The sequence below is a fragment of the Marmota marmota genome, unplaced genomic scaffold (assembly GCF_001458135.2).
Source record: "Marmota marmota marmota unplaced genomic scaffold, marMar, whole genome shotgun sequence".
NCBI classification, from domain to species: Eukaryota; Metazoa; Chordata; class Mammalia; order Rodentia; family Sciuridae; genus Marmota; species Marmota marmota.
The window spans coordinates 1,911,548-1,925,287 of NW_025999899.1; the positions used below are offsets into that span (position 1 = coordinate 1,911,548).

General features: G+C 36.0%; 1 protein-coding gene across 10 annotated transcripts in view; it reads right to left on the bottom strand.

Moving 5' to 3' along the window:
- Nucleotides 1-13,740, bottom strand: part of Kiaa0753 (KIAA0753 ortholog) — an 80,848-nt gene that overhangs the window by 33,176 nt on the left and 33,932 nt on the right. For all 10 annotated transcript variants that reach the window (XR_001505753.2, XR_007345691.1, XM_048798385.1 and 7 more), the window contains 2 exons: nucleotides 11,083-11,290; nucleotides 1,205-1,437 (listed from right to left, as the gene is read on the bottom strand). Coding sequence is in view for 8 of the 10 variants with exons in the window: in XM_048798385.1 (XP_048654342.1) it covers nucleotides 1,205-1,437; nucleotides 11,083-11,290 (441 nt within the window). In the remaining 2 variants the exon portion in view is untranslated. The remainder of the gene's footprint in view (nucleotides 1-1,204; nucleotides 1,438-11,082; nucleotides 11,291-13,740) is intronic.

The following is a 13,740-nucleotide window of genomic DNA, read 5'->3' on the forward strand; positions in this document are numbered from 1 at the left end:
ATTTTTTTAATGTGGTGCTGAGGATCGAACTCATTGCCTCACACTTGCTAGGCAAGCACTCTACCACTGAGCCACAGCCACAGCCCCTGAATGAAGCTATTTAAACACCTCAGAGCATAAGACTTTGTTTCTAGAGAAGAACATCAAGTTGAATTCTTACAGGCTCAATCTGGACTTCCCAAAGAACCCCATCAGAGTTTGTTTTGGAAGGAATGAAGACTAGATCCTAATCCATGATGTCAGTAACTAATGACAACTTCCAAGTCTCATTTTTCTGATGCCACCAGACAATTTATAGGTTTGCTGTAGAAGTACCATCAGTTTTTTTTTTTTTTTGATTGAACTCAGGGGTGCTTAACCACTGAATAACATTTCCAGCCCTTGCTAGATTTTCTTTTGAGACAGGGCCTCACTAAGTAGCCGAGACTGGCTTTGAACTGGTGATCCTCCTGCCTCAGCCTCCCGAGTCACTGGGATTATAGGCAGTCGGTACCATGTCTGGCTAGACAACACCATCAAATGGTAGTCACACTGTATAGGGTATGTACAGGAGGAGGTACTCTTCTGGCCAGTTTTCTACTGTATGACATTAAAGAAGTTTTAAATCTAATTTAGTTTCAAACCAAGTTCTAACTCCACATATGCTCCCCTATGCCATATTAAAAAGCAGTCACACGGGGTAGAGTTGTGGCTCAGAGGTAAAGCACTGAACTAGCATGTGAGCCGAGAGGCACTGGGTGCCTCAGCACCACGTGAAAATAAAATAAAGATATTGTGTCCACCTATAACTAAAAAATAAATATTAAAAAAAGCAGTCACACAAAGATACCCTTTTAATATCCAGTGATTACAAGTGATAAATATTTATCTTTGTCAGGAAATAAATATTAAATCCTCTCAAATCTCATACTTCCCAGTTGGAAGCAGAAAACAAATAAGATGCCTGAATCTTAAAATACCCTGCCCAATTAGGACCTTGTTATCAAATTAGTTAAGATCTTATTGAACCAGGACAACAAAGAATGCTCTGTCCTAGTAACAATATTAAAAACTGTTTTTTTGTTAGAATATAAAAACAACCTGGACCTAAGCTAAATCAACTTGTGGGAAAAATGAAATGCTGGCCATACCACTTACTAGCCTGTATGACCTTGACAGTGTCAGACTAATATAAATGGGTCAAAAGAAAGGAATGGTGTCTTACTTGCTGTGGTCTTGCCGGCTCCAGAGTATCTTTTTTCTTAAATGGCACACTCTCAGTCACAGGCTTTGTTTTCACCACTCCTGTTTTCGCTAGGGTTAATGCCTCGTCTTTGAAGCTTGCATTTTGGTCTGGAATTAATGGGACTTCTTCCGGAAGGATATCCACATCTAATACATCAAGCTCCCTCTCCAACCTCTGGGTCACTGGAAACTCTGCATTTGGCTGATTCTTATCTACACAGAGATTTCAGAAAAATAAAGAGAGGGAAATATGATTCAAGGCATGCTGGTTGAGAATGATTATCTGTAACATCCAATCTCCAAATACCTAGCCTACCCCTGCTGAAAACCAAGGTGTTTTGCTGTCAACTTGCGTTCCTGTGATGAACACTAGTAAGTTTTAAAAGCGGGAAACTGAAGCATCACAATTGACTTCCTGAGTCTTAGCGCCCATATTTACTCATCTCCCTGGACCCTATGGTCTCTAACTCTAAAAACCCTCTTGTGCTATTTCTGCCCTTCCTCTCCTTCTACTACACCCTAAGGTTGGCCCTGCAGTTATCTTTCAACCATAGTAAGAGCATCTCCTAGCTGATTCCTAGTCATCTTCCATCACACCTTCCCCTAGCTACCAAAACTATTTTTCTAAAATATGAATATTTTAATGATGCTTCTTTATTCAACATCTTTAAGAGCTCCTAATCTGACACAAAATAGTCTGAACTCTATATACGACATTTTAACCCTCAATGGGAAATGCAAAAAGAAAAAAAACCTGTATTTGAAGAGGAGATAAAGGTATATTTAGAAAATTCAAGGAAATCAGAGTTCAAACTCTTATAACTAAGAAGAGGGTTTAGCAAGGTTTCTAAATATAAGAACAACACAAAAGTCAGTATCATCCCCATTTTTCAAATAACTAATTAGGAAATATAAGAGGAAAAATATCCCATTAACACTGGCAACAAAAACGATATGGCACTTAGGAAGAAATCTAATGAAAAATGTAATAGACTTTTACAGAAAAAGTCTGTAAAGTTTTGTTTTGTTTTGTTTGTGGGACTGGGGACCAAAAAAACTGAGGATCTCACACATGCCAGGCAATGCTCTAGCACTGAGCTATATCCCACCCATTAAAGGGTATTTTTAAAGGGCATTAAAAGAATGTCTGAATAAATTGTTTTCATGATTGAACAGACTTAGTAAAGACGTCAACTCTCCACAAAGTAATCTATAGTTCTGAATGCACATTCGGTTAAAATTGATTTTTTGGGTAGATCTAAATAGATTGATCCAAAAATTCACATGAAGAGTAAATTCCAAGAAATTATCTAAATAAATTTAAAGAACAACAAAGTGGGGAGAGGGGTGGAGGTGGGAGTCTTTCTCTAAGGGAGATGAAGTCCTGGTGATAGAGCTGTAAGGCTGGGACTGCGTGGGAGCCATGCAGGAAAGAGCAGAATTGACATGACAAATCAGCGAGTATGAACTAGGATGTTCACAAGCCAAGCTAAAACCACTGGTCTCCACAGATGAAAACTACTTAAATGCCAAATGGAATGAAGATCTGAATGTGCAAAGGAAATTTCAAATTAGAAAACACAGGAGGATATCATCTGACATCAGGGCAGAAAAGCCTTTCTTAAATTCAAAATATAATACTGACATATTTGAATTTAATTATACTAAACAACAACTTCCTCTTGACAGAAATTCATCATAAAGTCAATAGTAGATATCTGTAATGCACATAAGCTTAATATCCAGATGATAAGAAGACCTTCTAGCCGGGAATGGTGGAGCACACCTGTAATCCCAGTAGCTGGGGGTTGGGAGTGGGGCTAAAGCGGGAAGATCTCAAGTTCAAAGCCTGCCTCAGCAACAGCGAGGCCCTAAGCAACTCAGTAAGACCCTGTCTTTAAATAAAATACAAAAAAGCTCAGTGCTTAAGTGCTTCCGAGTTCAATCCCCGGTACTCCGACACACATACACAAAAAGAAGGCCAATAATCTACAAGAAAAATAATCCAAATTGAGAAACAGGCAAAGTAATGAAACCAGCAATTAAGGCAGAAAATATCAACTGTCAATAAAAACATGAAAAGATGACTGGGGCTGCAGTTGTGGCTCTGTGGTAGAGTGCTTGCCTGGCATGTGTGAGGCCCCGAGTTCAATCCTTAGCACCACATATTAAAAAAAATGAAATAAAAGATCCATTGACAAAAAAATTTAAAAAAAAAAAGAAAGAAAAGATGACTGAACTCACTAGCCATAAGAAAGATTAAGTATAACGAGATACCATTTTATATCTACCAGGGTGGGGGAAATTTTAAGTAAACTGATACCAAGTACAAAGAAGCGGTGGAAAAACAAGTATTCTCACAAACTACTTGTGCAGGAGTGAACAGCCTAAGGACTTTGGAGAGCACCTTATGGCTCTAGCAGAGTTACAATTTGTATACATTGCAATCCAGCAGTTACACTCACAGGTAAACACTCAGCCTAAATGAACTCCCACACACATGCACTGGAACACAGGCGCACAGGTATTCACTCCAATTCGCTGCTGCTTTATAAGCAAAAAAACAGTCAGTGCAGTGGCATTTGCCTGTAGTCCCAAAATGGGCGGCTGAGGCAGAATAGAAGGGTCACTTGAACCCAGGAGTTTGGGGCCTGCCTGGGAAACATAGCAGGACACAGTCTCATAGAGGAAAAAAAAAAAAAGCAAGAAACTGAGAGCAACCCAAATATCCATTGATACATAAAAACAACTAAAAAATAAACTTGTATGTCCATATAAGGGAGACCTATACAACAGTTAAATTTAAAAATTGGAATTCACCTATCAATATGACCAAATTTTCAAATATTAGTGGAGGTAGGCAAACAGAATGGCACATACTGTAAGATATCACGTGCACACTACAACACTTTATATTTTTCATGGATAGATATAAAAGAAGTACAAACTTAAAAATAGAAAGGATTTGCCTTTATAATGATAACAATAGTAATCTCCAGAGAGGGAGGGAGGAAAATGGAATGAGAAAAATATTTAAGGGATTTCAACTGTACCTATCATATTTTATTTTTCAAAAAAATTTCCAAAGTAAATAAAGCAAAAATGTTTAAATCTGCATAGTGGATACACAGAGATTATTATTTTCACTACTTTCTATGTTTAGAATATTTTACAATCAAAGAAAACTTACATCCAGACTTCCTTAACAATAGTCAGATTCCTCTGTAGCACTTTTCTTTTAATTAGAGATGCTTTTCAAAGCTATAGAAATTTTCCCCATTTGTCTTTTAGCTTTCCTACATTTGACCTCATGATGGGTTTTAGATTAGCAGGGTTGGGTTTTTTTTTTTTTTTTTTTAATGGCTTTATTTATTTTTATGTGGTGCTGAGGATCGAACCCAGTGCCTCACACATTCCAGGCAAGCTCTCTACCACTGAGTTACAGCCCCAGCCCCAGATTAGCAGGTTTTTCAACTTCTCTCTGAAGCTGGTCTTCATTTTTCACTAGTCAGTTGAAATCATCTAACTTTTAATCTTCTAAATCATTTAGGAAAACACTTCACTGTATAGAGGCCTGGAATGTTCTCTGAACTTCCTCTAGAACATCAAAAGTGAGCTTCCCAGCACCCAGGATCCACATCACTGTAATCTATTGCTTAGGAGTCCTTTCTTATTTAATTACATTTCTTCATAGAGTCTTTGAACAAAAGCTTAAGTGCCTAACTATGTACTAGACAGGGCTCCTCAGAGAGACTTATAAAGACAAATAGACATGATGCTCATTCTCAAGGTAAAGGCTAGCAAAGGCCTTCTGATTGAAAGGGAGGATAGCCCATTACAGTGAATAAATATCTAGTAATTAAACAGATTTTGTCACTGTGATATTCTGTGTGTGTGTGTGTGTGTATGTATATATATATATATATATATTAATATATTTATATATTTGGTCTCTTCCCCAGTTCCCGACATAAGAGCCCCTAAACTCCTTATAATTTCCCCAGCAATTGAGGTGCTAGGTGTACCTTTTGTTCTAATATTAACTCTGGTTCCTGGAGTTTCCTGGCAGATAAGAGTGTCTTTGATTCCACTGATGTGACTCTTGGGGGCTTCTGGAGGGGGTGCTGGTCACCAGAAAGTCCAAGCCATGATGAGAAGCATGGAACCTCCAGCCCCACTCTCATCCTCCAGGAAGGACAGAAGGGCTGGGGATTGAGTTATAATTGATAATACCTATGTGATAAAACCTCCAGAAAAATCCCTAGACTATCAATTTCTAAGCAATTTGGTGTTGCTGAGTACATGGAGGTTCCTATAGGGTGATACACCCAGGGAGGGCACGGGAGCTCCATGCCCTTTCCACATACCTTGCCTATGCATCTCCCCTACCTGGCTGTTCATCTTTATCCTTTGTAATATTCTTTATGATAAATGGGTAAATGAGTTCTGAGAGCCATACTAGCAAGCCTTGATTTATTAGAGAAGCTGGTCATGACCTAGGACTTGTGACTGATGTCTAAAGTAGAGGTGGTCTTCTGAAACTGAGCTCTAAACCTGTGGGATCTGACTTTACCTAAAGTAAATAGTCTCTAAATTGAACTGAATTACAGGAGAACTACATGGTGTGGGGAAAACCCCACATACAACTGAGTGAACTCTTTGCTCGTTTCTTACAGTTCCACTCATGTAAGAGGTAGAGAGCTAAGCTATTAAGGTTCCACAAAATAGCAACAGATGTACAAATAAATCAACAGAAGGGATTGGGATTGTATCTCAGTGGCAAAGCGCTTGTCTAGCATGGTGAGGCACTGGGTTTGATCCTTAGCACCGCATAAAAATAAATAAAGGCATGTTGTCCATCTAGAACTACAAATCAATGAATCATTCAATCAATCAACCGAATACAAATTGATAAGTAAATTTCACATCACTAGAAAAGAAAAACGAAACAACAACAACAAAAAAAAACATGATAAATATAGTCAATTACAACAAAGAAAAAATACCTTGGCAAATGAAACACATAACATAAGGTAAAGCAAAGTTCAAACATGTCATTAATCTCAGCAAATGTAAGCAGGGTAAGTATAGAGCTCTACAACAGGGATCACAAAACCAACAATAAACTGTGTATAAAAGGCATTCTTAAAACAGCAAAGAAAGACTCAGTTTAAGGGAATAGAAAATTATTCCAGGCAAATGCCAAACAAGTTAAGTAGGTGAAGCAATATTAACATCAGACAAAACAGAATCCAAAGTGAACATGATCCTAAGGAGATAAAGAGAATATTTAATAATAACATATAAAATCCATGAAAAAAAGATTTAAGTCAGGAATTTTTTTTTTTTCCGCCACTTAACCCAAGGGCATTTTACCACTGAGCTATACCCCCAGCCCTTTTTTATTTTTTAGACAAGGCCTCACCACATTGCTGAGGTTGGCCTTGAATTTGCAATCCTCCTGCCTCAGTCTACCGAGTCACTGGGATTATAAGTGTAAGAACAACATTTCAAAACACATCAAGAAAAAATTAACAGAAATGCAACAAGAAATCAAACAAGTCTCAAGTATCACAAGAATCTTGAACCTCTCCTTTTAATCAGTCACCCACAGGTCAAGCAAACCAAAACAGAAAGATTAAAGAAAAAGAATAAAGATTGAAAAGAAGGAAATAAACTAGTGATTATTCACAGATGATATGATTATATTTAAGACAAAATTAAAATAATTCGAGGCTGGGGATGTGGCTCAAGTGGTAGCGCACTCGCCTGGCATGCGTGCGGCCCGGGTTCGATCCTCAGCACCACATACAAACAAAGATGTTGTGTCCACCGAAAAATAAATAAATAAATATTAAATAAATAAATAAATAAATAAAAAATAAAATAATTCTACAGATAAATGGCCAGAAATAAGCTTTTAGTAAGTTTGCTAGATACAAGGTCAATACACAAAAATTATACACACACACACACACACACACACACACACACACACAAAATCAGCAATACATATGAGAAATCAAATTATAAAACACAAAACAGATATCATGTGTAAGAGTATTAAAAGTATCAATACCGCAGAATAAAAGTAATGAAAGACAAACAAACCCATACACACCCATATGCACACCCAAATTACTGGGATTAAAGACAACCTAAATAGCCGGGTGTGGTGGCATATGCCTGAAACACCAACTACCTGGCATATGCCTGAAACACCAACTACCTGGAGGCTGAGGCAGCTATTGCAAATTGGAGGCCAGCCTCAGCAACTTAGTGAGACCCTGTCTCAAAATTTAAAAAAATAAAATAAAATAAAAATGTAGCTTAGTGGTAAAGCACCCCTAGGTTCAATCCCCAATACCAAAAGAAGAAAAAAATAAATACAACTTAAATAAATGGAGGGATATACCCTGCTTGCAGATTGGGAAATTCAATACTATAAAAATGATAATTTCCCATCAAAATTCCAATAGATGTCTTTTGGCTTTTTGGAGTCGGAAAGATGTTTGGTGAAATCAACAAATTCTGATTCTAAAATTTCTATGGAAATGCCAAGGATCAAGATTAGTCAAGATACTCTAGGGGAAAAACAAGTGTGAAAAGTTGTTCCATTGGATATGAAGACTTAAAATAATTCAATTAAAGTAGTTTAGCACTGATAAAAAGACCCACATTCAGATCAAAGGAAAAGAATGGGCCCAGAAACTGACCCACACATATATGAACACTTGATTTCAATGCATGCGACTTGGGAGAAAAAAACAATCTTTTAAACAAAGAGGGCTAAGTTATCTGGATCTTCATTGGGAAGAAAATGAAACTTTAATAGGAAATAACATTAAAAAATGTCTTAACTTTAACATTAGGGAAAAACTTCTTAGAATACCCCTCAAAAAAGTATATGGGAAGAGAATGATTCATTGAACTACAGTGATACTAAAAATTCTGTTCATTAAAAGATGAACATTTGAGATATTTAAAAGCAAGTCACATCTTACTTCTAAGATATCTAAAAACACATATGACTAAGATCCAGTACATATACAGAACACTCCTAACAAATGAATGGAAAAAGAGAGAGAAGCTAGGGGTGTACCTCAGTGGTAGAGCACTTTCCTAGCATATGTGGGGCCCCTGGGTTCAATCCTCAGCACCACCAAAAAAAGAGAGAGAGAGAGAGAGAGAGAGAAAGGAAGGAAGACAGTAGAGAGTTAAGAGATATAAAAAGAGAAGAAGGGAGGGATATATGGCCAGGGACCTGAACTGGTACTTCCTAAAAGGCATCTAAATGGCCTAAAAATACATGAAAATGTGCTCATACTATTAGTTATTCAGAAATTTAAATTAAAACTAAAATGCCTGATACGACTAATATGCCAGCTGAGTAAGCCATAATTTTAAAAATTAGTAATGAAAAGTGTGATCAAGGATGAGTAGCCACTGTTCTAGTATATTGTTGGTGGGAATATCAACTGATAAAACTACTTTGGAAATAAAACTATATTACAATAGAACTAACATTTACCTATGACCTACCTAACAGTTATACTCTTAGAAGCATACCCGACAGAAATATGTGTGCACAGGTACCAAGACACACATGTAAAAACAATCATAGTTGTTTTCTTTATAATCATCTAAGACTGGGAACAACCCAATAATTAAAACAACAGATAAAGTATGACAGAGTGATACAATCAATATAACAGAGCAAAGAACATAACATAAACAAATTAGCTACACAAACAGAGTAGATGAATCTCACAAAATATAACACAAAAGAAGTCTATCCCAAAAGGGTATCTATTGTGAAATTCCATTTTTATAAAGTTCCAAATCAGGCAGAACCAAAATAAAGCATTAAAATCATAATAATAATAATTTGGGGGAGGAGGAAGAGAGACTGGAAACAGGGTACAGTGAAATTTCTTAGGCACTAGTAGGGTCCTGTCCTTGACTTGGATAATAATTACACAAATATTTTTGTTTTCTGATATTAGCTGAGCTGTAAGTTTATTTTTTGTGCACATTTCTATCTGTTATGTTCTACTTCAGTTAAAAAAGAAAAACTGTATTGGGGATGTAGCTCTGTGGTTGCTACATATGTGAGGCCCTGGGTTTGATCCCCAACACTGCAAAGAAAAGAATAAAGAAAAACCAGTTTACTGGATTTGTCCAATATTTATAAGTAATTTCACCTATTTGGAAAATAACAAAAGAATTAACTATTTAAAAAAAATATTTCATCAAATCTAAAACACCCATTGTAAGATAAATCATTACTTTATGTGTCAATATGAATTTTAAAATGTTGTTTAGGCATTGGAATTTAAAATTTAAAATGTTACGATTGTAATATATAAATGCCCCCTTTCAATTGTGTACCTCAGACACAACAAACTCCACTATCAGAATAAGTTTTCAGGCTAGTATCATATATAAAAATAATATATAAATCCAACAGCTTTCCTTTAAGTAACAATAACCAATTTCATAATGTAATAGAAAAAGATCTCATTTATAATAGAAATAAAACTTAAATATGAAAACTAAAAATAAATCTAGCAAAAAAAAAAAAAAAACCTAGCAAGGAATTTATAAAACATATATACCCAAAATTACAAAATTCTCTTTCTGACAGGACAGAAAAAGGGCATGAATAGATAGGAAGACTTAATATTATAAAGATATCATTTCTCCTCTAATATAAACTTAATGTAATAACAAACAAAATCCCAACATCATTTTTTTTTGGTGGGGAGGGTACCAGGGATTGAACTCAGGGGCACTCAACCACTGAGCTACACCCCCAGGTCTATTTTGTATTTTATTTAGAGACAGGGTCTCATTGAGTTGCTTAGCGCCTCACTTTTGCTGAGGCTGGCTTTGAACTCGAGATCCCTCCCAAGCCACTGGGCTCCAAAAGCATTTTTCATAAACTTGACAAGCTCATTATAAATTCCTAGGAAGGGGCTGGGAATGTAGCCCAAGGGTTAAGTGCTTGCCTAGCATGCATGAAGCCCTAAGTTCCTGAGGAAGATGAGCAATGACTGGTAGCAAAATTTTGAAAAAGAAATACAAAGACAAGAGAATTGTTTAATCAAATATTAAATATGTAAAAAAAAAAAAAAAAAGATGGATTTGCCCACAAAATTAAAATTTTCTGTATTTTTTCAGAAAAAAAATATCATAATCAAATTTCAAAAATAGTGACTAGAGTAGGAGAAAATATTTTAAAAGAGATTAGGATTTGGAATATATTAAGAACCTCTATACATGCATAAGCAAAAGACTTGCAACTCAACAGAAGACAGACAAAAAATATAACCAACAGGTAAACTACAGGTAAACTAAGGAATATGTGAAAGAAGTAATCCTTGACAGAAATGAAATATAAAGCGGTAAGATTTGATTTTACACAAACTGGAAAAAAAATTACATTTTATTATATAAATTACTGGATGAGGATATGGGAAAATATATACTGATGTCACTGCTAGTAAAAACATAACTGTATGCCTACTCTTAAGGTAAGTTGACAGAATCTGTTTAAATGCATATATATATCAAATTCATTTATGTATATCTATATACATACATATATCTACCATTAAGTATAATAAACAACACTATTATGTAGAAAAAGAGAATTTTCCCTTCTTACTTTCCTCAACAGAGTACTCCAGTCTTCAGCATAAAGAAGAATCTTGGATGACATTTGCTGATCCTAGTTGTTGCTACTGTTGTAGGCTAGGTTATAAATCCTGAGTTTCCCCCTCAGTGCACTAATTATTTTGGCCCAGACAACTTGAACAATAAAACATCTCACAACAAATACTTTAAGACACATACCAGAAAGAAGCTTCTTTGCCACTGAAGGTCGAATTGTATCCTGTGGCAATGTCTCTTTTGATACAAAGGGTCTCCTTTCACCCTTTGGCAATGTATCTGGCCATTTCCCTAATGTCCTCTGGTTACTAATAGGATATTTCCGATTTTCACTGAAACATTTCTTCACCTTTTTTGGAGATAGTTTCTTCTCCAGGAGAGATTCCAAAGCCTGTCATGAAACAGTCAATTATTCTCTTAGTTTATCTTAAAATAAGTATGACTTCTAGCCACAAAACTGAAAAATAAGGACTCCAAAAAAAACTGGGTAATTAAATGGCCAGTAGAGGGGGTAGAGAGAGAAGAGGGGAGGGGAAGGGGGATAGTAGAGGATAGGAAAGGCAGCAGAACACAACAGACACTAGTATGGCAATATGTAAATCAATGGATGTGTAACTGATGTGATTCTGCAATCTGTATATGGGGTAAAAATGGGAGTTCATAACCCACTTGAATCAAAGTGTGAAATATGATATATCAAGAAATATGTAATGTTTTGAACAACCAACAATAAAAAATTAAAAAATAAATAAATAAATAAATGGCTATCTCTTAATGGTTAATGAAATGCACTTCAACTTAATTTGAAATTTTCATTATTTAAGACACATAATTAATTAGTTCTTTTACATATTTAACTCACTAAAACCAATAGCAAAAAGAAAATGAATAAGGCTACTTTTTAAAGGCTATTTTTAAAGGTATCCAAATCCTAAATTTAAAGATCATCATTTCAAAAATTAACTACTATCTCCAGAAAAGTATCTTATATATTTTAAAAACATTTTAATCTTGACAGAAACTTCATAAACTCAAGTAGGGTTTTAAAAGGGCAAACATACTATATTTAAAATATACTTTTTGAAAATAAAAAAAAAAAAATGTAGTAGATTCAGTGGCCTTAGTCTACTACAGTAATGGCAGGAGATCTGTCTGTGTCCCCCTTTCCTAAAAAGGCACATCTTCTAATAAATGTATATCCACTATTACTGGGCAGTGAGGTCTGGGTCTCCATCTGAGCAGTACACGATCAGGACAACTAGACACAGCCTGGGAGGTTGAGTTCAGATCATAATAAAGGAATAAGAAGATAGAAAGCTATAAAATGGCATAGAACATCAAGAGAGATTAATTTCTTGCATTACTGAATATTTTCCAAAGTAAGGAAGAAAAACTTTACGTTTAAGAAACATAACATTAAAGACACTCTTGCTCAAAATTTGAGAGAACTAGATAATCTCTTGAGATACTTTCTAGGATTTTGAAGATAAGTCCTCTAAATAAAATCATTTTGGTTGACAAACTTTTCTTATGGGTTAGTGTAACAAACATCACACAATTTGATTTGCTGCCAAGGTTTTGAGGTTTGCATTTGACAATAACATTCCCAATGGGGAGTTCTATCTATATGAATGTAACCAAAGCAAATCACAAATATATTTGCTAAACAATGGGACTGTAAAGGCAGAAAGGGCCTTCAACACCACCAATAGCTAGGTAATAGGAGAACCTGCATGTCACTTACCCCCAATTCTCCCTATGATACCACCTTTCCTCTACAGCTAACAGTTTACTATGCCACAGTAACATAAAGACTATCTTTTTATTTTTAAAATGTATGGCACAGTGGAACTAACACTGACATGGAAGTCAGAAGACAGGAATTTCATTTGCTACTCTCAAGAGAAATAATTGTGTCATCTCTGTGATCTCTGCTTTTAAAAATATTTTAAATGATAAAACAGTAATAAAATCAACTATACACCACAGTGTCACAACAAGGATGAAATGGCATAATTATGTGATAACACTTTGCAAATGTCAAGGAACTAAAAAATTAATGGGCATACTGTTATTATTGCCTTTGTTACTAATGAGAACTAAGAACCTTGTACATTCATGACTGTACATGCCATTTGTGATTCAGAGTATCTAGTCATATCCCAAGATTTGAGGCTCTGCTTGAAGCGTTCCTCCCTTTCTATAATCCATTTGAACGATGATATCCTAATCTAAGCAATAATCTAAGAATACTTCACTGTTTTCCTTTTGTATGCTAATAAATTCTTTATTAAATGGCATGACTTGATAATGGAACATTCTATTGAATTGATGGACCCGGCTTAAAGTCATTACATGTTTCGTACTCAAGTTACCAATTCTCAAATAAGTGAAATATAATAATATAGACTAGACTATAAAAATAATAAAATAAAAATAAAGGGTTCTGCAAAGCTTTAATTTACCAGGTGGCAGTTTTGTCTTGTATTCTCACCTAATGAAACTATGTGACCATAAGCATTACTTCCCTGCTTGGAACCAACAGACTTTTAAGAAAAACGGGAGGAGCTTCCAATCACTCCTGCAAGGTAGGCGGGCCTGCGACCCACCAGCAGAAGAGGAGCAGCGGCCTGCTGAGAGGCAGAGCCGCCCCCTCCCCCTGCGCTGGCAAGGTAGAGGGAACTGTGACCATCCACAGAGCAGGCCCAGCGGCCTGCTGAGAGGCAGAGCCGCCCCCCACCCCCAGCACCCGCCAGGTAGGCGGAACGGTGACCACCAGCAGAAAAGGCCCAGTGGCCCACGGCTGAACAGAGCTTCCAATCACTCCTGCAAGGTAGGCGG